The sequence below is a fragment of the Urtica dioica genome, chromosome 6, assembly GCF_054948205.1.
Source record: "Urtica dioica subsp. dioica isolate 48M chromosome 6, U.dioica_male_clone48M_v1_H2, whole genome shotgun sequence".
NCBI lineage: Eukaryota > Viridiplantae > Streptophyta > Magnoliopsida > Rosales > Urticaceae > Urtica > Urtica dioica.
The window spans coordinates 30,584,456-30,611,825 of record NC_142761.1 but is presented as its reverse complement, the minus strand read 5'-3'; the positions used below and the strand labels follow the sequence as shown (position 1 = coordinate 30,611,825).

The 27,370-nt window shown below is 45.6% G+C and overlaps 1 protein-coding gene and 1 long non-coding RNA gene across 2 annotated transcripts; both read right to left on the bottom strand.

Moving 5' to 3' along the window:
* Nucleotides 1–1,496: 1,496 nt before the first annotated feature.
* On the bottom strand, nucleotides 1,497–2,058 carry LOC149393628 (uncharacterized). The gene is made up of 3 exons (XR_016299631.1): nucleotides 2,014–2,058; nucleotides 1,668–1,937; nucleotides 1,497–1,546 (listed from the first exon to the last, which is right to left on the bottom strand). It is a non-coding gene; the product is annotated as an uncharacterized LOC149393628 (long non-coding RNA).
* A 24-nt stretch (nucleotides 2,059–2,082) lies between these two features.
* Nucleotides 2,083–6,631, bottom strand: LOC149393627 (uncharacterized). The gene is made up of 2 exons (XM_089618096.1): nucleotides 5,882–6,631; nucleotides 2,083–2,118 (listed from the first exon to the last, which is right to left on the bottom strand). The coding sequence occupies exons 1-2, from the start codon at nucleotides 6,629–6,631 to the stop codon at nucleotides 2,083–2,085; spliced, it is 786 nt and encodes a 261-aa protein (XP_089474222.1).
* Between the last annotated feature and the right edge of the window lie 20,739 nt (nucleotides 6,632–27,370).

Below are 27,370 nucleotides of genomic sequence, written 5' to 3'. Positions count from 1 at the left end.
GAACACTGGGACATTTAATGTCCTTCATTTTTTAAACGCCATTAAAAATTCTTCCAATGTCAGCTACACTTTGATGGCGTTTTTCAATGAAATGCCATCAAATAATTTTTTTTAATTTAAGAATATGTACACAAAAAAATTTAACCGATTATTTCCTGCACCTAAAAAACATAAAAACAGTAATAATCCATTGTAATACATACCAGCAAAATATAGTTTTCAACGCCAAAAATAAAAATAAAAACCATTATAGTTTTGTTATCCATAATACCATAATTCTTCAAAGTGTCTAAGTTAGAAAAAACACATTTCTAACTATGAAAGTCTACAAAAGTTCTATGACTCACACCATCGTCACATTCAAAAGTTTTAACTATGGCTCACATATCCTTCATTGTTTCTCTTATAAATACTTAGATAATAATACTTACAAGTTTGATGCAATTTTGAAAACTCGAGAATTTAATAAGGACGAAATATCGTCGGTGCGGTCGTTGATTTGGTCTTTCATGAACTGATCGATAAGATAGCCGTGTGCCCCGTGAATCTCAACTCCGTCAAACCCTATACAGACAAAATCACAATAAGAAGTGTGTCAATATGGTAATAATAGAAACAGGAATCATATATAAGACTGATGTAATGAATTGGGGGTAAGCATGACATATATAAGACTGATGTAATGAATTGGGGGTAAGCATGAATTAAAATCAATGAAAATGAAGAACAATTTTCTATCATCCCTGTTACCATTCATGATATTTTCTTATCTGTGTTATGCCTGCGTTTAAATAAATATAGCTTTACATGCAGACCGTTGATTTATGTTTCATACACAGCAATCACATCAGATTTGCTTCGGCTCATTCAAATGGGAAAAAGTCAAACCTGGGTATTATATTTAAAAAAGAAAGAAAAAAGGTACAGCCTAGAAACAAGAAGTAGAACACAAAACCTGTTTTGCTGTTGCAATGGAAGACGTTCCCACCCTTGTACATGACATAGATGAGGCAATTGTGTTGATACCGCTACCACAATTTGATTGCTCGAATGCAAAAACTGTGAGTGAGTTTTGTTGTCAATTGGCAAAGAGAAGAAGCGGAGCAGAAAAGTCCATTGGAGCGGTTGTGGAGTTTCATACCTTAAATAAAACAAAGAATGAAAGCATTGAAGGTATAGATGACAGGTCTCAAAGTGATATCATTAGGCAATTCAAGTTATATATAGGCATGAGAAAAAGAAGTTTGAGTAATAGGTACCCGCTAGTACGGATGAGCTTTCGATGCAAGACGGTTCTGATGAACAGAAACACTTAGAGCTTGTACTAATATCCACCGAAGTATTAGCTCTTCGACATGCGTGGTTTGGCCTTTATAAGAACACCACTTATAGATATCCGTAAATGAAACATAACATTGATAATCGAAGGCAAAACCCCCGTTGCAGTACTCAGAATGGGAGTAGATGCTCAGAAGCTGAAACCGGGCACAGGACAGGACCGACTTCACCAAGCTGTCAAGTGTGGGAGCAGCAAGGGACAAAGAAGCTTTTGAGAAAGAGAGAGACAGATAGAAAATGTGAACAGAAAAATATTTTAATTCATATATAACAGGGAAAAAATAAAAAAAATAAAATAAAGAAGATCAATTTTGGGCCTTCATTCTCACCTTATTTGGCATAAGCAGCGGCGATCACATCAGATTTTTTTGTGCTCAAGCAAATAGGAAGAAAAAAAATTAAATCTAATACAAACAAAACCAAACAGAATCTAGAAAGATGAAGACATTGAAAACCTAACCTATTTCGCCATTGGAATGAAAGTTGTGTTGGCGTTCCAGTCCTTGGAATGAAAGCTCTATAGATTTTCTCGTCCTTGGACATGGTAGAGATGAGGAAGGTACGTTAAGACTGCATCCACAATTTTATTTCGGGCTCTCCTGAATGTAGAAAGTAGAAACTAAGCGTGAGCTTGGAAAAGAGAAGTCACAGAGCAGAGACGTTGAGACCGAGAACCTCTTCGATTTCCCTGATGACGCGTTCATTTGTGCTTCTTTTGGGAGTTCTATCTCGACTCGAAGGATACTATTTTCTATCACTGGTGCTTTCATTAAGAGTAACCTGAAAAAAAAATGACAGATGAAGAAGTTGTACAGTTTGTTCGGGCAATGGAAACACGTCTCGATGCGGAGATCGACGAGCTTCGCCGCTCCACCGCGAAATGGATGTCGTTATCTCGCCTGGAGAGCACCCTTGCGACGCCCTCGGCGACCACCACGAGTCCGACGAGCCTTCGGTCGACATCATCGACGAAGACAGTTCTTCGTCCAGATCTAGAAGCTCCTTCAACACAGGGAAACGACTCAGCTCTGTTGAAGTTGAGAGAGAGAGAGAGTCGAATCTGGAGAGAAGATGAAGAAAGACAGAATCGGAGAAGAGAGAGAGAGTGTTCCGAGACTTTGAATATTTCTTATTATTAATGTGAATTTTGTATCACCTATTTATACATATGGTGGATACAAGAGAGAGTGTAATAAATACATGTAATAACTACTTCTAGGAAATAGAGAATAATAAATATACACAGAGAACAAGTCATAGGAAATAACATGAGAAATAAATGCGACAATTTCCCATGTGGAATGAGTTCCAAGGAGTGAGGACTCCCGAGGCATGCTTGTCAGGAGGAAAGCACGCTAGACAAGAGAAAGGACGAGCTGACGAGCTGGCGAGCTGACGCGGGAGGGCGAACTGACGAGCTGACGCGGAAGGGCGAGCTGTCGAGCTGACGCGGGAGGGCGAACTGACGAGCTCGATTTCAACACTCCCCCTCAAGCTTGACTGTATATGTTGAGGAGGTCGAGCTTGCTACATAGCTCGGAGAAGGTTGTTCGAGGAAGGGCTTTGGTGAGAATGTCGGCGAGCTGATGACCTGATGGAACGTATTCCATATCGATTATTTTTTCTTCAATCTTTTCACTGATGAAGTATCGGTCGATCTCGATATGTTTTGTTCTGTCATGATGGACTGGATTTTTGGCTATGCTGAGAGCTGCTTGATTATCGCAAAAGAGCTTGATTTGACCTTCGATGATGATCATGAGGTCGTCGAGAACTCTCTTCAGCCAGATGCCTTCACATACTCTGCTTGCTAAAGACCTGAGCTCGCCTTCAGCACTACTTCTTGAGACCACGGACTGCTTCTTGCTTCGCCAGGTAATAAGATTTCCCCAAACGTATGTGCACATGCCTGATGTTGATCGTCTGTCTGGAACATATCCGGCCCAGTCCGCATATGTGAACACTTCGACACCTCGGCTTCGTCTTTTCTTGAAGGAGAGACCAGTCTCTGGGGCAGCTTTGAGGTATTAGAGAATCCTCATGACTGCGTCCATGTGAGTTTCCGAGGGATTACTCATGAATCGACTTACAATACTCACTGCGAATTCAATATCCGGTCTCGTGTGAGTTAAGTAGATGAGTTTTCCTACGAGCTGCTGAAATCTTTCTTTGTCGGTGGCGGCCTCGGTGGTGTGAGCTAGAAGTTTCACAATGGCATCCATCGGAGTGTCAACTGGTTTACAGCCAAGCATGCCAGTTTCTTTTAGGAGGTCCAACGTGTACTTGCGCTGGGAAACAGAGATGCCCTTTTCTGATCGAGCTACCTCCATGCCGAGGAAGTATCGTAGGCTGCCGAGGTCCTTGACTTCGAACTCAGATGACAAAGTTTGCTTCAGTCTGATCTCTTCTAGGTCGTCTCCGGTGATGACTATGTCGTCCACATACACACTCAGGATGGTGTGCTTGCCTTGTGTTGAGATCTTTGGGAAGAGTGTTGGATCGGCTTGACTTTGTTCATAGTTGCAACGCTTGAGTACATTGGTGAATTTACCAAACCATGCTCGTGGGGATTGTTTTAGACCGTATAGAGACTTCTTGAGTTTGCAGACTTTGTTGGTCCCTTGATCATTGTCGAATCCTGGTGGGAGTTGCATGTAGACTTCATCTTCCAGTTCGCCATTTAAAAAGGCATTCTTGACGTCGAGCTGACTGAGAGGCCAATCTAAGTTGGCTGCTAATGAAAGGAGGATTCTGATGGTATTGAACTTCGCGACTGGAGCAAACGTCTCTTGGTAGTCGATGCCATAAGCATGAGTGTACCCTTTTGCGACAAGACGAGCTTTGTATCTCTCAACTGTGCCGTCTGGATTATGTTTGATGATGAAGAGCCATCTACATCCAACAGTTCGCTTGCCTGGTGGTAGCTCGATGATATCCCATGTATCATTCTTTTCGAGGGCTTGGATCTCAGCATGACTTGCGTCTCGCCACTCGGGACTTTGAAGGGCTTCCTCGATGGAGTTCGGCACTTTTCCTTCATCTAACTTCGCCACATAGGCTTGGTAGCCCGTAGATAAGTTCCCATAGTACACGTAATCCTCCATCATGTATTGACCACACGACCGAGCAGGTTTTCTCACTGCAATGGGTAAGTCTGGAGATTCGATGTTACCTTGTTCAATAGTGTCGTGGTTCAGGTTCGGAGAGACATCTTGGTTGCGAGTTTGTACCAGACTCTGGGTGATGTTCAGTTCGCATGGAGAGGGTTCAGAGGCTTGCGAACTGGGGATCAGAGTCGGACTGGGCGAGCTGGGAATTTCTTGCACAGGTGAGGTCGGACTATGGGGCGAGCTGGGAATTTCTTGAACTGGTGAGGTCGGATTTTGGAGCGAACTAGATGGACTAAGATGCGAGCTGAATTCTGCGTTTATGATGAGCCAATTTGGGAAGTCATCTCCATCATTCTCCCCCTGACGAGCTGAATTGGCGAAGTAAGGACTTAACTCATGAAATGATACATCCATGGAGACTATGAATTTACGGGACCGGGGTTCATAGCATTTGTAGCCTTTCTAAGTTGCTGAATAGCCAAGGAAGATGCCCTTGAGAGATTTTGGATCAAGTTTACCTTGGTCATAAGAATGGGTGAAGACTGAACAGCCGAATACTTTCGTAGGTAGAGTTGAGATGAGTCGTGAGTGAGGGTATGACTCTAGAAGGACTTGGGATGGGATTTTATAGCCAAGGACACGAGATGGCATTCTGTTTATGAGGTAGGTGGCTGTGAGGACTGCTTCTCCCAAAAAATGAGATGGGGTGAATGTTGGGCGAGCTGACACATGGCGGACTGATTTGGCTTGATGACATAGAGTCCGGTACTCAGCTCGGCATTACCAATCTGTATCCCTGTGACCTGTTCCTGAAACACACATGAACGTTCATCAAAAATAGTTCGGCACTTAGAGTCTTGGTTGAACTTATGCACATATAAGAGATTGCACTGTAGTTGAAGCACAAAGAACACCGAGTCTAGCCTCATGGATTTCGTCAAGACCACGGTGCCAATACCAGTGACTTGAGTCTTGGCTCCGTTGGAGATGGTGACTGATATGCTTTTATTACAAGTGGAGTAAGTTGTGAATAGACTTCGATTACCAGTCATGTGATCAGATGCATCGGAGTCGACAATCCATGCTGTGGGATTCTCTGAGCTTACATGGACGGCTCTAGGAGAGTTACCTAGAGGACCAATGCCGGAGGTTTCTCCACTGAGTTGGACTTGTTGGACAAGCTTTTGGAGAATAGCGATCTGATCATTGCTGAAGGGAGAGTCCGAGGTCGAGGTCGAGGTCGAGGCAGTGGACAAAGTTGATACTAAGTTTCCGACTGAGTTCGAATCCTTAGTGTCTCGAGTTGACTTCGAGCTCGGTGGTTTCCCATGCAGCTTCCAGCAGGTTTCTCGTAGGTGTCCAGGTCATCTGCAATGATCGCAATAGGGGCGAGGTTTGCGAGGTCTCTCTGTTGAGACGCGGGCTGCAAGTACTTCGTCTCCATGCGTGGCGAGGGCGGACGAGTCTGAGGATGAGCCCGGAATTGAGCTCGATTGGATAGCTCCCATCATGATTTTCCTCGTGCTTTCCTCGTGTCTGACCGCGGAGAAGGCTTCACGAAGAGATGGTAGTGGTTTTGTACTAAGTATCCGACCTCTGACCTCATCAAGGTCTTGGTTGAGACCGGATAGTAGTTTAAATACACGTTTGGTCTCCACTATCCTGCGGTAGATTTTTGAGTCTTCGGAGCTGGTCCACTGGTGCTGTTCGTAGAGGTCGATCTTCTGCCATAGATGTGTGAGCGAGCTGAAGAACTGAGTAACAGACATCTCTCCTTGACGTAGGTCGTGGAGAGTGTTCTCAGTTTCAAACAGCTCGGACATATCTTCTGAGTTGGAGAAGATTTCTCTAGCTGCTAACCAGATTTCTGCTGCCGTTCGGTAAAGGAGGAAGGTTTCCCCAATTTCGGGATGCATAGAGTTTATGAGCCAGGACATTACCATGATGTTGTCAGCCTTCCAACTCTTAAATTCTGGATCCTCGGTCTTTGGAGATGTAGCCACGCCTGTGAGGTAGTCATCTTTACCACGTCCCGATATGAACATGAGCATGGATTGAGACCACTGTAGGAAGTTGTGGCCATTGAGTTTGTGGCTCGTGATATGTTTGGAGAAGGATTCAGATTGAGACTGAGTGGGCGTGGTGGTGTTCATGGTGATTGATTTTCTCTGCTCTGATACCATGTTGAAGTCGAGAGAGAGAGAGTCGAATCTGGAGAGAAGATGAAGAAAGACAGAATCGGAGAAGAGAGAGAGTGTTCCGAGACTTTGAATATTTCTTATTATTAATGTGAATTTTGTATCACCTATTTATACATATGGTGGATACAAGAGAGAGTGTAATAAATACATGTAATAACTACTTCTAGGAAATAGAGAATAATAAATATACACAGAGAACAAGTCATAGGAAATAACATGAGAAATAAATGCGACAATTTCCCATGTGGAATGAGTTCCAAGGAGTGAGGACTCCCGAGGCATGCTTGTCAGGAGGAAAGCACGCTAGACAAGAGAAAAGACGAGCTGACGCGGGAGGGCGAACTGACGAGCTGACGCGGAAGGGCGAGCTGTCGAGCTGACGCGGGAGGGCGAACTGACGAGCTCGATTTCAACAAGCTCCTTCGACACAGATGAGATCAAAATATATGAAGAAAGAGATGACGATTGAAGATCTGGCTGAGGTGATTAGAGCAATGGATGCGAGAATCCAAAGGCGAATCGAGGAATTGAGAGCTCCACAAGTTCTGCACCCACAACTCGGAGCCAAATCGGCGACCGAGAATCGCGGCCTCACCAATGTGGAGCAGGAGCTCGATCGACTGAACAAAATGGTGTTCACACCAGTGGAAGACGACGCGTCGGAGCAGCTCAACGGAGTCGGCAACCGCACGGAGCGAATCGCCAATCTCGAGCAAGATCGACCGCCATCCTCTCCAGACCCGGTCGCCAGATGCACGCACGGAGTGGCGAAGGTCGTTCCAGCGAACATATCAGCCAAACAGATCTCGGGATCTAAGAAACTAGATCGAGGTTCGCAGCACCATCGCGAGTCAGATCTGTGCTCGCCGCACTCGTCTCATGCTACCGGTGTCAAGACCTCGCGAGCGCCACGCATCGACTCTTCAGACTTTAACACGCGATGGGCACCACTCTCGATCTGCTCCAACCGGAACTCGCATCGCGTCGGGACGAACGCCTCGAAGAAATCCTCAACGCGACGAGAAGCAGCGTCAAGACCCGGTGGCGATGTGCAGCGGAGAGTCGGAGTCGCTTGGTCTGGGCATGTGTTTCAGAATATGGTAGAGTGCGATATTTTTTTTAATGGAGTGCGTTCTGTATTTGTCTATAACCGAGAGTTAAAAATAAATTAAACATATCTTTAATTGCGTTCAAATTCTGCATGCCATTACAACTCTAACCCAACCACAAAAAGCCGTGTGGCTGCCGCGTGGCTTGGTATAAATCTTTTATTGGCGTTTGAAAAAGGAACGCTATTATATATTCAATTCCCACATGTCAACAGCTGATTGGATTATACGCTACAGTGACAGCGAAATTTTAACATTTTTAATGGCGTTTTTATTTTAAATATCATCATATATAATTTTAACCACATGGCATTCAATAGTTGGTTTACATTTTTTAATGGCGTTTCAAATATAAACGCCATGAATATTTTTTTGTTGTACCTCTTCCGAAAGTGACGTGGCGCTCTCTAATTCGTCTTTTGCTTTAAACACAATCTCGAAAATACAATAATTACTTTTAATGGCGTTTTTTTTCACTAACGTCATTAAAGAGGCACCATTAAAAGTCATTTTTCTACTAGTGGCACCAAAATATTAGCGACGATATTATCGTCGCTAAAAGGGTGATTAGCGACGATTTGTTAGCGACGATTAAGTCGTCGCTAATAGTTTCGTCGCTAAATGTGGTATTTCTTGTAGTGATATTTTCTACTAAAAGATTCTACTTAATTGTAGTGAGTGAATCCATTGAATATTATCTATGTTTACCCTTCATGAATATCATAAACTAGATGGGATTTGCAAAATTACCATTTTACTCATCTAGTTGTTATTTCCTCAACTCCTTTGTCGCTTATGAATAAGTTAGAAACAATGTATTGACGAGGAGCTAACAAGTCACATTGATTCATCCTAAAGAGTCATGACTCAATTCGGACAATGGCCAGTTCATTTACTCACATTCCAAGGAACAAAGCATGAGGTGATATACATTGCATTTCGGCAATCTTGTACATGAATTCCATAGCTATGAGATCTTCACAAAGTTGTTCATGACACCTTCATAACTTAGTACGTCACTAATAGGTCTTGTCTATATCACATAGTGAATCTAGAACTCTGACTTTCTCAAATTAGAGTACGTAAGCTATGAAATGACATGTGTCATTTCAGGATTGAGGTAAGCATGATGGAATTCATACATAGTGACTCTAAGACAGAAGAGGTCAAATGGTTTGTTCTTACAATGTCTCTAGAAGTGCACTGGTCAATTCAGTATCTTCATAAGATACCTAGGAAGAACTATAGAGTCTCCAACTCTCTATGTCTCATAACCAGACATCATAGATTCTCCTAACAATCATACTGAGATCAATAGACCTTTGATCCTTAGACTGTGAATATGCTGATTTAAGCAAACCATGAAGAGTTTGTTCATGCAAATCTATATTTGACTCATCATTTATTGTTAGGTTTGTTTAAGGACTAAAGACTAAGGTTTATCATAAAGCTTAAAACAAACAAGGTAGTATGAATGAAAGTTTCAACTTTTATTAATTTGTCACGACCCGCGACCACTCGTCGCCGGTTCACGAGCCGCGACGGTGGGTTACGTCACAAGTCACAACATCAATATAATAATATATCTCATATCAATAGAATTAACATAATAATCGCAATACTTATATTGAACATAATACGATAATATATAAGTATTATGAGTCGTTATATAAAAACCTGGGTAAATTTTTCGTTTTTCTCAATTCAAACTTTGAGTCTCACTACGACTCTAAATATTTACATAACCGCTCCTGGGTTTACGTATAATTACAAGAGATAGTTTTAGGAGCGTAGTTTACGGAAGGGGTTCAACAAAATCTAGTTATTGCTATAGAAGAGGTTGATCCCGGGTGAGTCTCCACTAGCCCAAAGGTCAAGAGATACACGTCCGGTCTTCGTCTTCAGTTCTGTTATTCACATCGCCGTCTTGCTCTTCTCTACATTACCAAGGGTCATAAAACTATGAGTCGATTGACTCAGCAAGTGGGAGTCTAACTTAGAAAATAAAGCGACTAAATGCCATGTGATAACATGTGACGTGCAAACAAGCACATAAGAATGCAAGGATGCAAATCTAACAAATTCTAGAGCATGAATCGTGTGTACACACTCTAACTAGTACTTGTCGTCTTTAAGGTTACACACATCCCCCGCTATAACCTTCAGAACGACAAGAGACCAGCCTTAGACTTCGAGCAGCAGTCGTCCGGCGGCCTAAGAGTTTTAACGTCTGTCTGGGATCCACTAATGGTACCAACTTCATTCGGCGTCGGCGCAACCCCCAGGCCCTCATAGCCCGTCAAGGTGCGTCCTTCAGGTCCTCATAACCTGGCATTAAGATCGGGTGCGACTCTTGGTCGACTTCCCGATAAATGAGTACTCAGCGCCATCCCCCAGGCCCTCATAGCCCGTCAGGGTTTATTTCGTTTTGGTACCATCGACGCAACAATTCTTTAAGGTTCGGGTACTCTGCTGCACTCAGAGTACACACCTATGCTACTTACAGGAGAGCGACTCAGGATAAATCCTGAGAGAAATTTCATTTCCCATTTATGCTCGTTAGTGTTTTAGGTTGAAGACTCGGGATATGACTCCCGGTACTTCTACCCTCGATTTGAATTCGAGAGTTAAACACGTCTCTCCTGTCTCCCCCGTTCTAACGGGTCAATCACAGCCTAAGGAAATTATATCACATATCAGAGGCTGGGTTTCACAAATCTCATGTTTGAACTTATTGAGCGAACTCACGCTAAGTTTTCAGGAAAAGCGGCCGAAGCCTTAATCTTTGAGGTTATTCGATTTTAAAGCTTTTCCTATTCTTGTTTACTAACAAGCAATAATGCACGTAAACAGGGTTATTCCCTTGGTATGTAGTTGACTTAAGTCTCCACACTTACCCGGAAAAGATCGTCTGAAAATCTGTTGACTTCCGGAGTTCCCTTGCTTTACACGCTTCCCGAGACTACGCATCCTGAAGCGTTAACACGTTCCGAAGCATCGAGAAACTAAAACCCGAAGTTGAAACTCATTAGTCAATGATTCGAGAGATGATGACAAGCTTAAGGTTCGTTATCGGGATTCATTGCGAGTCAGTTCAGGGGTTCGAGAATTTAATTCACTTATTTCTCGGCTTTTCGGAATTTAAACTTATTCAAGACTCATACGAATTCGTACCAGAGAATGAGTACGAAATAAAATCAAAATCCTTATTTTAACGAGTCTTAAATAAATTAAAGAAATAATCCGAAAATAGTACGAACCGAGAATTCTAAATGAATTAACCAAAAATTAAATTCTCAAACATCTCTTAATAAATAATTAATAATCCTTGAATACAAATCTCAAATCCAAAATCAAGACTCGAGTCTAACGCTATAAAGCGATAAACGACTCACGAGTGAGATCGAGCTTTAAAAATCTGTTCTGAATTCTCTAACTTTCCAGCTTCCACGCGTTTAGTTCCGCCGGCTCTCGCTCGTCTCGACCTGATCTGTGACTGAGCTGTGAAATTCAGAAAACGAATATCGAGTCAATTATAACATCCAACTCTCGACTCGACTTAGAAACCGAAATCGAACCACTAACACGATTCTCAAATCCAATATAACTTGTCACAAAATCCATAACCTTGTCAACAAATCAAGTAAACTTGTCATAAAGTTCACATTTCAACCTCAAAAACGAGCTAACCAAAAACCCGAGCCCGAACAAATCATCAAATCTCAAATCACAAACTATCAATTTCAAACCCAAATTCTCAAATCTCAAAATCACAATAACCAAAACTCATGTCACTTCTCCAAATCACGCTAACCAAATTCGAGTCTAAATTCTCAGGTCAAACTAACGATTTCAAATTCAAATCCATCTTCCAAATCAATTACAAACTCAAATCATAACAACCCAACGTTTCCAAGACACATAAACAACTCAACGAGTCACACCTCAAGTCTTGAATAACTCTCAAAATGATTCTACAAATTCAACCTACTCACACAAAACGAGCCCAAAAACATTCTCACGGCCAAAATAATCAACAAACACGGCCAAGCTAAAATTCGCGACAATTCCATCAAGAACTCAAAAATCAAACGTCCATAACAACTTCCGAGCTCCGAATTTACTCCGAAAAACACTAAATAACAACAACACAACATTTCAGAAATCACAGCCAAAGAGATTCACACGGCCAAGACAACACACGGCCACACAAACTCACGGTCAAGCAACTCAAACCAAAACTGAGTTCAAGCTTCCAATCAAATCATCAACATCACAAATCAAAAATCTCAAGTTCAAATAACAACTAATCACCCTCAATTCTTCAGAAATCATCATAGAATTCGAAATCCCCAAATCAAATTCCAAATCCCTAAACTTCAAAATTGATTTCGGAGAAGAAATTTCCTCACCTTGCTTGCTATGAAAACGATCTCCTCGGCACGTTCTCACTTGATTTCCGGTGTCCTTCCTCGGTCAGCGGCCACGGCGACTCGGCGGCGGCGACTCTTCTCCTCGGCGAGGCGCGCGCGCGGTGGCTGTGAGTTGCGCGAGAGGCAGAGCGACGAAGGAGAGGAAGACGAGGAAGAAAGAAGGAAGGACGAGGTGGTGGTGGCTGAGTGGCGCGGCTAGTGGTGAGCGGCGGCGATTGAATTTTTTTTTTTCTTTGTTCCTTCTTTCTTGCAGGTCGCGCGATAGTGAGGAAGAGGAAGATAAGTCATGTTTGTTTCTTCACTCAAAAACTGTTTTCTAGTTTTTGGGTTGAAAAAATTGAAAACCAAAATTGAAAACATGTTTGGTTAGGTGTTTTTGGAAAAAAATTTCAAAAAATTTTGAAGTTGTTTTGGAAAAAAGTAAAGAAAACTGAAAACAAATAAAATGTGTTTTTGAAAAAAAATTTCTTCTCTTCTCTCATCTTTCTCCTCATCTTCTCTTTTCATTCTTTCAAAAACAAAAATGAAAACTATACCAAACACTTTTTTCAGTTTTTTCACTTTCTCAAAAACAAAAATGAAAACTGTACCAAACATCTTTTTGAAAACAACTACAAAACAGTTTTTCAATACAACTACAAAAATTAGAAAACAAAAAACAAAAAACTTTTTGAGTTAACTACCAAACACAACCAAGTTTCTTCTTTGCACGTGAAGAAGAAAAGAGAAGGGGAAAGAACATTGGAGAAGCAGGAAAATAAATTATTTATTTATTAAATTCACTTTTCCTCCATCTTCTAAAATCAACCCCACTCTCACGTTTTTATTCTCAAATAGCTCCAAAAACGTTATAATCATGTCCTTGTCACAAAATTTTGTCACTAAAACCCGTACTCGCTCGAACTTTTAATTAAGTTATTCAAACCGAGACTTTCCTCGTTCGTTCTTGATTAATTTAAATATATTTAAGGTTTCTCGGAAATAATTCTCATCCTTGAGAATTTATTTCTTAAATTAAATTCCGGCATATTTCCTCGGAAAATAATTTATTATTCGAGACGAACTCGATAAATCCTTTATTTATTCCGAGATTTTCCATCACCTGAAGATAATTTAAATTAACTCGATAAACTTCAACGTCCATAATTCATTCAAGAACTTACTTGTAACACACGAAAGCTCATTTATTAACCGTAAATTACAAACGGCGAGATTCAAAAGTTTATCCTTTACATAATTATTATGCAGTTACAAGCAAGAATCTTCGTGAGACTTTATTACATCAAATGTATATAAGTAATGACTACTACTCTTCTTATGGGCACCAATGCCAACAAGAATCAATAACAACTATCATCCGCCTCCGCATTAAATCGAATCACATGATGGGCATCTAAGTTCAGGCGCTGAGCTAAAACATGATCGATGCTTAATACATGCCTGGATAACTGTATCTAAAATCATATATGTGGATCACAAGTGACGGTTGATCACTTTGTAAAAGCATTCTGCACTTGTGGTAAGTGTATGGTCTGGACAGGTTTGCTTGTTGATATATCGTTTAACTACCGTTACGACACACTAACTAGGGTCGCTATGATGGTCACAAAGAGACTTTATCTAAATCATGAAGTGATCATGGACTTCTAGGGTTCTTTGACTCATTCTTTAAAGGCTACTGAGACACTGGGATACTTATGTCTTTGGAATCTGGAATGTGATTTGAGAAGAAAGTGGTTGACACATATGGAATCCAGCCTTCGTGAAAGTAGGTCAATGTTCACTCACCAAATGGTTGATTTTAGAACTGGTAGATTGCTAGCACTTTCGTAGTAAGTAATGTACGGAAGAATCTTTCGCTAAGGAAGCAACGATGCTTAGGGTACATATGTATCGAGAAAGTATAACGAAATAATTGACATTACTCGATACGGATTGAAACAGGAGGATCTTGATCACGAACTGACTAGATCAGTGGACACTCGTCACGATGAGTAAATATACTAGTAATAAGGAGAGTGCAGTCGTAGATTAATTTGTGGAGTACTGAACAAGATTGAACAAATCGATAGAAAAGAAAAATGACTATTTCAACTTTTAATCGGATTTGTACGAGCTTATGTTACTAGATCCATAGTCCCCGATTCGGCTCTGATAAAGATGGATAAGAACACTCTAGTAATAATAAAGATTATTATTATAATCTCACAGTTGTAAATTGTTTAGCAGCATTCATTCGGAAATTTGTCTATTTGCCAGATTAAATATTTATTGTGGAATTGATTATTTATTGTTGGATCAAGTAAATAATTAATTGAATTGTAAGTTGGGAATTGTGCACATTGTAAAATTGAAAATTCCTTGGCCCATGAACATGAAGTTGGGCGCCTACTATGGGTATTAATAACTCAATTAGATAAGAGAGAATAATAATGGTTGAGATATTATCTCTCTATTAAATAAGAAAATAAGATATTTTCCTTTATTCTCTCTTATAATCAATTTCCTAATATCTAGGAGAATAATTATGGTAGAAATATGACCTTTATTAAAGAAGTAAATAAGATATTGTCCTCATTATTCTCAAATATCTAAATTCCTTAAATATATGAGAAAAATAAGGAAATATAATATCCTAGATTCTGATCTGATGTATGAGAGAAAAAAGTAGGATTTGTAGTTACGATCCAACGGTTCATCCTTAACTACAAAAATAGGAAAGAATAAATGAGAATAAAATATCTCTAGGAGATTCTTAGAATATCTCATTTCTACCACTATAAATAGGGGTCTAAAAGAAAGAAAAAATCACCAAAAGCAAGAGCAAATTTTCATCCAAAACACTAGATTGGCTGATTCCTTTATATTCTTTCTCTACCTCGGATTTTTTTAATTCCATTCTTAGAAAAATAAGAGTTGATCTGGAAGTCCATATTCAGATCTTGTGAGATTAAATAGAGTGTGCCCACACTGTATTCTTGTTCGTCCGGAGATTACGTTTCGGAAGACTACGATGTCGAGGCTATCTGGACTTGGTGAAACGACCGGATAACTTGTCTCTTTATTTCGGTTTCTTGATAATCTCTCTCATGATTCATATCAATTAAATAAATCTAGATCTTGTGAAATAACCTTAACTAGCTAGTTAGCTCAGTAGCGTAACTAATTTATTCCGCATGGTTATGATAAGGTGAACAATCACCAACCAGTGGTATCAGAGCGATTGTTCGTGTCTGATACCAACCTCTTTTTCCAACACATTGTCCATTCGTCGTTCCCAAAGATTCAAGACTGGAGACCAAAGCTTGAAGTTCGGGTAACAAGACCTTAGATTTGGATCTTGAAGAACTCGATTGGAAGTTTCTGTAGTTGAACCCAAACCTGTAAGTGTTATGATATTCACTTCATCTCTTAACAATTGGTTGCTTTAATTTCTCTCTTGTGTTTACTACTCATTTAAACAAATCTGGATCATATAATCATATAATTAATTATACTAGATAGTGTAATTATTTATATTTCGTACGGTTATAGGGTTATGTATTCCCAGTAGGAGTATTTCACTAACAATTTGGTGTCGGAGCAATTGTTTGTGACCGATACCAATATGGAGATGTGGTAATACACCTAGTTCGTGAGTGATTGTTAGTATCGGTATTCTAATTTGACATCTAGTATTTAGTGAAACATGTAGTGTCAATATTTATCAATCCTAAAGCGGATGTAGTGTTAGAATATTGTTCCTTCAATCCTAAAGCGGAGATCTGGAGCACAATTTAGAAGCTAAAAATCTCGGAAAGTCTCAAAATTGTATTGTGGAGGCTGAGGCATGACTTTTTTCAAACTCACACAATAAGACTACGTCAGATGTTCGAGCTCAGTGATGCTCTTTGTGATTTTTGTCTAAGAATGGACGAATCGACTCACCATCTTTTCATTGAGTGTAATTTTGCTCGGCATCTTTTGTTGGTATTAGCAACGGAGTCCAGTGGGATACCAACATAGACAAATCAGGGATGGGGGGGGGGGGGGGGGGGGTGATTCTTCTAGACCGGGACACTCAATTAGCGGTCTTCGTATATCGGAGAGGGAGTTTCTTTTGCAAGGTGGCGATGATCGTCGAGGCTATATAGTCTTGGAGAAATGATCGCATCTCCACGAATAAGCTCTTACATGACTTTGAGCAAATTTAGTGGGTAAGGCGTCGCATATGGGAGATTGTTGATATGTGCATTGGGACGGGCTGGGTAATCTCTGTATCGTGCGTGCGAAAGGTCATTTGGCAACGGCCTCCACCAGTTGGTGAAGGTCAATCTTAACCCCGGTTTTCGTAAGGGAAGCGTTGCAGTTGGTATGATTGCTCGTGGCAGCAGCGGCGACGCTCGATGCCTCAGGCATAATGAAGTTGAAGCAAAATCAGCGTTGGAGGTTGAGTTATCAGGTGTTTATTTGGCGGTTATGGTGGCCAAATTGGATTCTTGTGGAGGAAGACAACAAGCAAGTTATGGAAAGTTTAAGATCGAAGCGAGGATGTCTAGACTGGAGCTTATCGGTCGGATTCTAAACGTCGTAATATCATATGAGTTTTGTGTTATTAACTGGGTTCCTAGGGGAGTATATTCAGCAACTCATTTTATATGTAAGAGCGTGGCTAGTACTAGCTTGAGGAAGTTCGGTTCTTTGGGTTCCGTCCTATCAATTGTATTTGAAACTTGTCTTTTATTGAGAAAATAAACAAAAGATAGATAGAGAGAGAGAGAGAGAGAGATAGAGAGAGGGGGGGGGGGTAAGGGTTACGCTAAGAGAGTAGGATAGAGAGCAAGTTAGATAAACCGATAGGACTAAGCTTACGACAGAGCTGTGATAGATGTTTTAGAGAGTGGGAGTAGGGAAGAGAGAAGATAATGGGAAGAATAGGACTACTAAGTATATAATAGTTGCAATGATTCGCATTTTACGTTGCATAATAGAGGATATAGCCACGACTTGTCGCGTTTAAGAGTTACTAAATTAAATTGATGAGCAACATTGGATACTGTTTTTTTCTAAAAATTTGAAAAAAAAAACACCTTTAAATCGTCGCGGCTATGTATCTCTGAATTTCGGCATGAAAATGTCAAGCCTCTTTTTATTTATTTTCAGTTTTAATTAATTTGAATGTCAAGCCTCATTTGATATATAGAATTGATTTAGTTTGAATATACCTGGACAATATTCTCGTAACCCAAAAAAGTTAGTAGTGTGAAAAGAAAAGGCATAGCATTATTTTGTCGTGGAAACTGTAAATGAAAATCAAAATGGTAGATTTGGAGATCTAATAAATTTACCAAATCTATTTTTAAGACGAATGAATATCACGTTGTTACCGGTCGTTTTCGGGAAATCGGAAATTCAAGAAACAATTTAAAACCGGTCGGGCTTCGCCGGCCGGAAAGTCCAATAGGCCCCGGCCCACTAGGACCGAGCGCACTTGCACCCCCGGCGCAATGGGCCTGAGCATGTGCCCCAGCGCTCCCGGCCGTCCCGGCCCGCGCCCCCTCCCGCGCCCCCGGCCGTCCCGGCCAGCGCGCGCTCCCGCATGCGCTCCTGCGCCCCCGGGCGTCCCGGCCCGCGCACCCTGCGCCCCGGGCGTCCCGGCTCGCTCGCGCTCTCGCGCCCCGGCCATCGCGGCCCGCGCACGCTCCAGCACCCCGGCCGAGCACGACTGCTGCCTCGGCCGGACGTCCCTGCTACCCCGGCCGAGCACTCCTGCTGCCTTGGCCGGGCGCTCCTGCTGCCCCGGGCGAGCGCTCCTGCTGCCTCTGTCGGGTGCCTCTGCTCCCCCGGCCGAGCGCCTCTACTGCCTCGCCGGGCACCCCGCACCCGTCTAGGCGTCATCCGCCCCGCGCCCGTCCAGACGACGCGCCCTGCGCCTGTCCGGGCGTTGTGCCTCGCGCGCCCCGCTCCCGGCCACCCGGTGGGCCTCAAGGGAGGCGGCCCAAGGCCTCCTCCAACACTATAAATACCCCCCATTAGGGGGATTGAAAAACATAACTCTTCATTCCACAACAATTCTCTCCAACGCTCCTCTCTCACTCGAGAATTCTCTCCTCCCCCCCGCGCTCTTGTGACAATTCCAAGAGGGCGCGCTCCTCCTCCCTCAGCTCAGAAAATACAAGGACCCCACTCCACGAGAGGGAGCGCGCTCCTCTTCTGCGACCAGAGCTTCTGCAGTACACACTGCTCTCCTGCTTCTTGGCCCTTGAGCTAGAACTCCGAGCTACGAGGCAAGCGACCCCTCTAAAGTCTTCATTAGAAGCTACGAGCCGGGTCCTACTCTAAAGCCTTGGATTCTCAAGCCTCCGAGCCCAAGATAGCTCCCGACATTCAAATTGAACTACGTTCTGACCTGATCCCGACTAAAGGGTATGTAGGCATCCAACCTTTCGCACGGTCACACCCCCCAAAATACACCTCAGGGTCTGGAGGGTGCAGCTCGGTCTACGAGCTCCCATTTTTCGCCCGGGCGTGGTCACTTGGTCCGGCCTTGGATCGAACCGCCCGAGGTATTAAATCGTTGTTCATTTTCGTGTGACAATATTTTGGTGCTAGAAGGAGGGGACTTCCCGACTTACACAGCCCGAAATCCCTTCTATAGCTCGACCCCTTTCTTCTCGACTTGAGAAAGACATGAGTGGTCAACGACCCGTTCGTTTTGAGGGCAGGAATAACCCCGAAAACGTAACTGGTGTGAAGAAATACTTCCTGCGCTCTCGTGCGCAAGGCGACGAGGAGCCTCTCAATGACGAGAGCCACACTCCCGCGCCCCCTCCGCCTCGGGACGGTCAGGACGACTGCATCCTTGAGATAGAGGAGAAAATCCGCCAGCTAAAGGTAGCCAATGCAAGGTACCACCGCCAACTGGCGGGCAAGGCGCCTATGCAAAACACTCCCCACGGGGACTCCGATTACCTTATGGATGAGGGAGATGAGTATGGCCCTGACTATGAAGGCTTGGAAATTTCGGCGGACATCGAGACTTCTCTCACCAAGGACGGGGAACTCCCTGTTGAGATCGAAGCCGGTCCGTCGAACCCGCCGCCTAGAACAAAGGCAATACCGATCTCCTCTCAAGAAGAGACATCCCGACGTTCGGCCCATGACCAACTCGGTCAAAGAGGCAATGTCAGGGAAGGTCCGACGACTCGGCGGGTGAGGCATGTGGCTTGAAGCTCATGCCCCCATACCACCGGGCCGGATCATAGAGATCGGCTTACCACCCAACGGAACGACCGTGGCGAGGACTTTCGAGAGAGGCTAAGTGCTCACAAGGGTCACAACCCTGCGGCCCCAATCAATGGGGACCCTCGCACGGCTCAAGGGTCGAATGAAAGGCGCCAGGTGACTCCTCCTAAACAAGGAGTGACCCCCAACACTGGCCTCGATGTCGTCACTATGATTCACAACCTTCGTAACGAAGTACGTGATCTGCGTTAGGGCGGCCTGGCCGGTGATACATACGGGGTCGTAGAAGAACATTCCTCACCCTTCACTGCCCAAATCCTTGCTGAGGTGTGTACGGGAAGCTTTAAACTCCCGAATCTCCCTCATTACAATGGGAAAACTGATCCCACCTATCATATCCAACATTACGAAACTTGGATGACGATGCAGGGCGTCTCACCTGGGGCTCTATGCCAGGCTTTTAGTCTTACCCTCACCGGACCCGGTTTTGAGTGGTTTAAGAATTTAAGACCAGGGAGCGTCCAATCGTTCAAAGACCTGAAGGATATGTTCCTAGCACAATTTGCTACATCGATGGTCCAAAAGAAGACCAAGATGTACTTATGGTCAATCAGGCAAGAGAGTAACGAGTCCTTGAGACAGTATCTCACCCGATTCACCGCAGAATCGAATAAGGTTGACCGCTTCGACGACAGTGACGCAATTACAGCCATCATTCAGGGCTTGCGCACTGGGGACTTCCTAAAGTCCATCGTCGGCAGAGTCCCTTCTACGATGGCCGAGTTAATGAACCGAGCCAAAACCTTCATGGGGGTGGAAGATTACTTCGATGGTCGCAGGAGCAGCAACCAAAGCTCCCGCCGCCGGGATGAGTCCGGCAACGAGCCAGACAACCCCCGTAAAAGGGTGAATAAGGGAGGTCAAGTTTCCGATAGCCGACCCCCTATGTCTCAAAAGCCGCGTCTTGCGAGCAATTTCAGAGACTACTCAAACTACACCCCTTTGAACGCCCCGGTAGAGCAGATCTACGATGTGGCGCGTGACAAGTTCACCGCTCAAACTCCAATGAAAGGTGGCTCCGCATCCCGCGATCGGTCCTGTTATTGTGAGTTCCACCGGGACTACGGTCATACGACCGCTCAATGTTTCCATCTTAGGAAGCAAATTGAGACATTAATCCAAAAAGGTGAACTCAAAGAGTATGTCCTTCGCATGGTAGGAGCTACGGCCCCCAGCGACAACAGGCCACAGCCTGAGAAAGGTGGATGGACCAACGCTAACGCCGATCGCACCACGGTCACGGCTACGGCCGATGCGCAACTCCACGTCGTCACCACCATACTAGGTGGGATACAAGACGGGGATTCAGCCCGGCAAAGGAATAAGCTTCTCAGGGCTGCCTCTCAAGAAGGCCTTGCCGGGCAGGTTCACCTCACCTATGAGGAATCGCCGTCCGTACCACACGAGACAATACAATTCACCAATGAAGAGGCCTAGCGAGTTGTGCACCCGCATAATGATGCTATAGTCCTTAAAGCCCAGGTGGCCAACAATCTGGTGAAAAGAGTTCTTATTGATAACGGCAGCGCAGCCGATATAATCTTTAAGACCACCCTAGAGCGCATGAAGCTCGGGGGGCTCTGCCCTGTCCCGACTCAGACACCTCTGTTTGGGTTCACGGGAGAAAAGGTCATGACTGAAGGAATCATTGATTTGCCAGTCACCTTCGGAACTACCGGAGGTATCGAGGTCGTTCACATGGTCCCCTTTCTTGTGGTCGATCAGGAGTCGCCCTACAATGTTATCATTGGCGACCCACGTTGAACAGAATAAGGGCCATCACATCCACATATCACCTACTGGTGAAATTCCCCACCGAAGAGGGGATCGGCGTCATGGCTGTTGATCAAACCCAAGCGACGATATGCTACGTCCAGGGCGTGGACGGCAAACCCGCTGAAAAAAGGGTTAATACGATCTACCAACTAGAAGACGACTACCCGTGCGATCAAAAAGACGCACGGCAACACGGGGAACTAGACCCCCGTGACGATATCGAGAGGTTGAAAAGTTGACACCAGCGACGATCTCACTTCGATCGTTCTCGATGAAGCTAAACCCGACCAGGTAGTAAAAATCGGCGCACAACTCCCTCTCGCCATCAAAACTCAACTCGCGTCCTTCCTACGGGAGTTTAAGGATGTCTTTGTGTGGACACACGCAGACATGCCTGGTATAGACCCGGATGTTATTGTGCATCGGTTGAATGACGATAAATCTATCGCTGAAAAGGTACAAGCTAGACGCGCGTTCAACCCAGAACGATACCTAGCGATAAACGAAGAATTCGAGAAGCTTCTCTCCGCTGGTTTCATCCAAGAAGCCAAGTACCCCAAGTGGGTGGCCAATGTGGTCATGGTCAAAAAGCCTAATGGGAAGTGGCTCATTTGTATAGATTACAAAGATCTTAACAAAGCCTGCCCGAAAGATTGCTTTCCACTCCTACGCATTGAACAACTGGTCGACGCCACGGCAGGACATGAACTGCTAAGTTTTATGGATGCCTATTCGGGCTATAACCATATACGAATGCACGAGTCCGATCAGATTAAGACGACCTTCGTCACTGATCGTGGCCTCTACTGCTACAAGGTCATGCCTTTCGGCCTTAAAAATGCAGGAGTTACTTACCAGCGACTGGTAAATCGGATCTTCGCCAACCTAATCGGCAAGACTATGGAAGTGTACGTGGACGACATGCTCGTCAAAAGCCTACTGGCTACTAATCACGTAGACAACCTGAGGGAGATGTTCTTAATCCTCCGCCGGTACAAAATGAAGCTCAACCCCAACAAGTGTGTGTTCTTGGTCGAATCCGGGAAGTTCCTGGGCTACATCATTAGCCGGCGAGGAATCGAAGTAAGCCCCGAGAAAATCAAGGCACTCGTTGACATGAAATCTCCGCGACATGTCAAGGAAGTCCAAAGTCTGACCGGTCGGATTGCCGCCCTCTCACGTTTTATGGCCAAAGCAACCGACAAGTGTCAACCGTTCTTCAAAGCAATAAAGAAGACGGACGGCTTTATATGGACGGACGAATGCGAGAAGGCCTTTCAAGAAATGAAGGCCTACTTCGGGACACCTCCATTCCTTTCCAAGCCAAAATAAGGCGAGACGCTCTACGTCTACCTCGCCGTCTCCGAACGAGCCGTAAGAGTTGTGCTGATCCGTGAAGAAGATAAGGCTCAATGGCCTATCTTCTACGTGAGCAAAGCCTTACTTGACGCCGAGACACGTTACACAGAGATAGAGAAACTCTCTCTCGCTCTCCTCGTAACCGCCAAAAAGCTACGCCCATACTTCCAAGCTCACCCAATTGTTGTCTGAACAGGACACCCCAATGGTAAGGCTCTTCAAAAAGGAACATCGACTCGCATGGCGATCTGGTCCCAAAAATTGAGCGAGTACATGATCGAGTTTCACCCGAGACCGGTACTAAAGGCTCAAGCCCTAGCCAATTTCGTGGCAGAATTCTCCTACACTCCCGACATGGGAAGAGCAGAAGACGACTCGACCGATGACTTGTCGGCTCGAAAGAGAAAGGTCGACCCTACGGGTCCCATCTGGGAACTACACGTAGACGGAGCATCTAATGCCCAAGGAGCAGGCGCTGGCGTGATTTTAACAAACCCAGACCAGGAAAAGTTACGCTACGCCCTCCACTACAGATTCCAAGCCTCCAACAATGAGGCTGAGTACGAAGCCCTCATCGTAGGACTTGAGCTCGCTCAAAAGCTCAACGTACAGAATTTGCGAATACACTGTGACTCGCAGTTAATCGTAAATCAGGTTAAAGGCGACTACGTTGCCAAAGAACCTAACATGATCGCCTACTTGGCAAAAACAAATGCCAAGTTAGATGCCTTCTCCTGGTTCGAGATCATCCAGATCCCACGGGAAGAGAACTCCGAGGCTGACGCTCTAGCTCGCCTCGGATCCGGTATCACCGAAGACGGGTTGGGAACTATCCCAATCGAGTCTCTCTCGCGACCATCCATCTCACGTGACAAGGTTGGAATGATTGAGAACACCTCTCATCCAACTTGGATGACTCCGCTTACAGACTTCTTGCGAAGAGGGGCACTTCCCGAAGACCGCAAAGAAGCCAAAAGGCTAAAAGCCCTCGCATCTAAATACGTGTTGAGGGGCGAAACCTTATACAAGCGCGGGTACTCAACCCCGCTGCTCCGATGCCTCAATAGCGTCGAGTCAACCAAAGTCCTCCGCGAAATTCATGAAGGCATCTGTGGGAACCACTCCGTTGGGAGGTCCCTTGCGCTCAAAGCGCTCCGACAAGGCTATTTCTGGCCGACGATGAAGAAAGACGACCACGACTGGGCGAGAAAGTGCGATAAGTGTCAACGTTTCTCTAACGTTCCACGACAGCTGCCATCTCCCCTAGGTAGCATCATCGTTCCGCGTCCCTTTGCAAAATGGGGCGTAGACATTATCGGCAAGCTTCCCAAAGCTCCGAGACAATACGAATACGTCATCGACTACTTCACTAAGTGGGTCGAAACAGAGCCTCTGGCCAGGATCACCTAGGCCAACACTACGAACTTCATCTGGAGGTCCATAATATGCCGCCATGGCATCCCCGCGTCAATCGTGACCGACAATGGCGCGCAATTCGACATACCAGGGTTAGAGAAATCTGCGCCCAACTAGGGATAATCAAGACATTCTCATCCCCGCGACACCCACATGCTAATGGCCAAGTGGAAGCCGTCAACAATACGATTAAAAGCAACCTCAAGAAAAAGCTCGAAGCAAAAAAAGGCGCCTGGGCTGAGGAGCTACCTTTCATCTTATGGGCCTACCGAACGACTGTTCGAAACGCCACCAGAGAGACCCCCTTTTCCCTAGCTTTTGGGATTGATGCCGTGGTCCCCGTAGAAATGGAGGTCCCCACCTACCGAGTCGACACTTTCGACGAAAAAGAAAATGGTGAGGCCATACGCCTCGAATTGGATCTAATCGACGAGAAAAGATCCGAGGCCCTCAGCAGACTCGCTGCACAAAAGCGAAAGGTTGAGAGATACTACCACGCCAAAGTCAAAAGGAAAATCTTCGTCGTCGGCAGCCTCGTACTCAGGCGCGTGTTCCAGAACATCCAAGTACAAGGCGCTGGGGTCCTGGGCCCGAACTGGAAAGGACCGTATAGAGTTCGACAAGTCATACATGACAGAACCTACTACATCGAATACACGGACGGAACTCCAATCCGGCACCCGTGGAACGCCGAACACTTGAGACAGTACCACCAGTGACTGAGTCCCCCCCCCATTTATTTCTCTGATTTCCCTTATTCAATAAGGCCCACGTGCCACTGCTTGAAGATGTTCCCTGTTAGCGAAAAAATAAAATAATAATAATAATAATAAAGTTTGCGGTCTTTTTTACCCACTTTATTAAAGTTTTTAGTCATCACGGCACGACCTATAAACTAATAACTTGGGGGGCTAGTTGGTCCTGCAACGTACACTCAAGAATTCACGGCCCAAAAAAAAAACCTTAAGCCCCCACTCGTGGGATGCAGAGGCTTAAGAAGCTCGAACCCCGACGGCCCATCGAGCGCACGGGTATGAGAAAAGACGCCGGCCTAACCTAGCGCAACACATACGCTCGGTCGCTCAACAGCACGGGCCCAAAAAGATGCCGGCCTAACCCAGCGCAACATATAAGTTCGGTCGCTCAACAGCACGAACACTGTTACACAGGCCTAAGTCCCCCACGGGGATACAGACTTAGGAAGCTCGGACCCCGACAGCCCTTCGTGCGTACGGGTTCGGGTAAAACGTCGGCCTTCCCGGCGTGCCGTAATACGCGTAAAGGCGCAGGTGAAAGACGTCTCCCTGGACGCATGTAAGTCGAGTAAAGGTGCTGCCTCAAACCCTAATACGGCCAAATTTGAGCCATACAAAAGTTCGCTAGCTCCAGGGCACAAACACCAAAGACGCTGGCCTAACCCGGCGCGACAGGGTTTGAGTAAAAGACGCCGGCCTAACCCGGTGCACCCGCGTTCGCTTGCTCCAAGGCAAGCGAGCCCAAAAGATGCCGGTCTAACCCGGCGCACCCGCGTTCACTTGCTTCAGGGCAAGCGAGCCCAAAAGACGCCGGCCAAACCCAGCACACCCGCGTTCGCTTGCTCCAGGGCAAGCGAGCCCAAAAGACTACGGCCTAACCCGGCGCACCCGCGTTCGCTTGCTCCAGGGCAAGCGACCCCAAAAGACGCCGGCCTAACCCGACGCACCCGCGTTCGCTTGCTCGAGGGCAAGCGAGCCCAAAAGACGTCGGCCTAACCCGGCGCACCCGCGTTCGCTTGCTCCAAGGCAAGCGAGCCCAAAAGACGCCGGCCTAACCCGGCGCACCCACGTTCGCTTGCTCCAGGGCAAGCAAGCTCAAAAGACGCCGGCCCAACTCGGCACGATCTACGCTCGGCCGCTCAACAGCACGAGCTCAAAAGACACCGGCCTAACTCGGTGCATTCTACGTCGGTCACTCAACGGCACGAGCTCAAAAGACGTCGGCCTAACCCGGCGCGATCTACGCTCGATCGCTCAACAGCGCGAGCTCAAAAGATGCCGACCTAACCCGGCGCAATCTACGCTCGGTCGCTCAACAGCACCAGCTCAAATGACGCCGCCCTAACCCGGCGCAGTGTACGATCGATCGCTCAACAACACGTGCTCAAAAGATGCCGGCCTAACCCGGCGCAATCTACGCTCGGTCGCTCAACGACACGAGCTCAAAAGACGCCGGCCTAACCCGGCGCAATCGACGCTCGGTCGCTCAACAGCACGAGCTCAAAAGACGCTGGCCTAACCCGGCGTAATCTACGCTCGGTCGCTCAACAGCACGAACTCAAAAGATGCCGGCCTAAGCCGGCGCAGTCTACGCTCGGTCGCTCAACAGCACGAGCTCACATGACTCCTGCCTAACCCAGCGCAATCTACGTTCTCTCGCTCCAAGACGCGAACTCAAAAGACGCCGGCCTAACCCGGAGCGACTTGCACGTCCAGTCACCAATGACACGGACGCAGAGCCCCCGGGAACTAACCGGTACGACCTCTTCGATCACCAATCGGCACGAAGAGAAGTCGTTGAGCCACAACCACGGTAGGCACACTGAATTGTCGGCCTAACCCGACATGCCGATATCACCGTTCAACACGGGTCAGCCAATCACCTAACTGGGCCCAAACGCCCCCTCACCTCAAACGTTAAATGACGACAGGTCGTAACGCTAAAATGAGCGAAGGACGAATCCCAGCTAGGGACGTAACACCTGCCAAAACTATTGGTAAGGATACAAGCCCTTCAGGCCACGTTAGCCCACAAAGAAGGCATATGCAAGCGAAACTGCTCAAAAATGAGATAAGCATTCAACGTGAAAGCAACAAAGTATCTCATAAATAAAAAAGAGCCACTGCTCTGAATCCAATAAACACGTGCTAAATAAAAAGTGCGTGAAAAATAAAGAAAATCTTGAAAAAGGAAAAGAAAGCAAAGCGCTAAACATATGCGCTTTAAAGAAGCCATCGCCACGGTCGCATCCCGACATTCCACCGCTCCGGCACGATGGACCTCCTCGGTCCCTATGTCGTAGTCATCCTGCAAGTCGGACGCTCTTCGCTCCGCTTCAGTAAGCTGGGATGAGAGGCGAGCATTCTCCCCCGCCAGAGAGTCGCGCTCGCGCTCTGCCCGAACGCGCGCCGCTTCGCTCAAAGTAAGTTTACGGTGCGACGTCTCCAAGGCGTCGGATCGGGCATCCAGCTGTTTCCGGAGGTCGGCAACCTCGGTGCGAAAAACTTCATCCGATCGGGACGCCATCTCGTAAGCCCGCTGTTCTTCGGTCAGCTCCCCCGCCATCTTGGCCACCGACATCTGGGCTC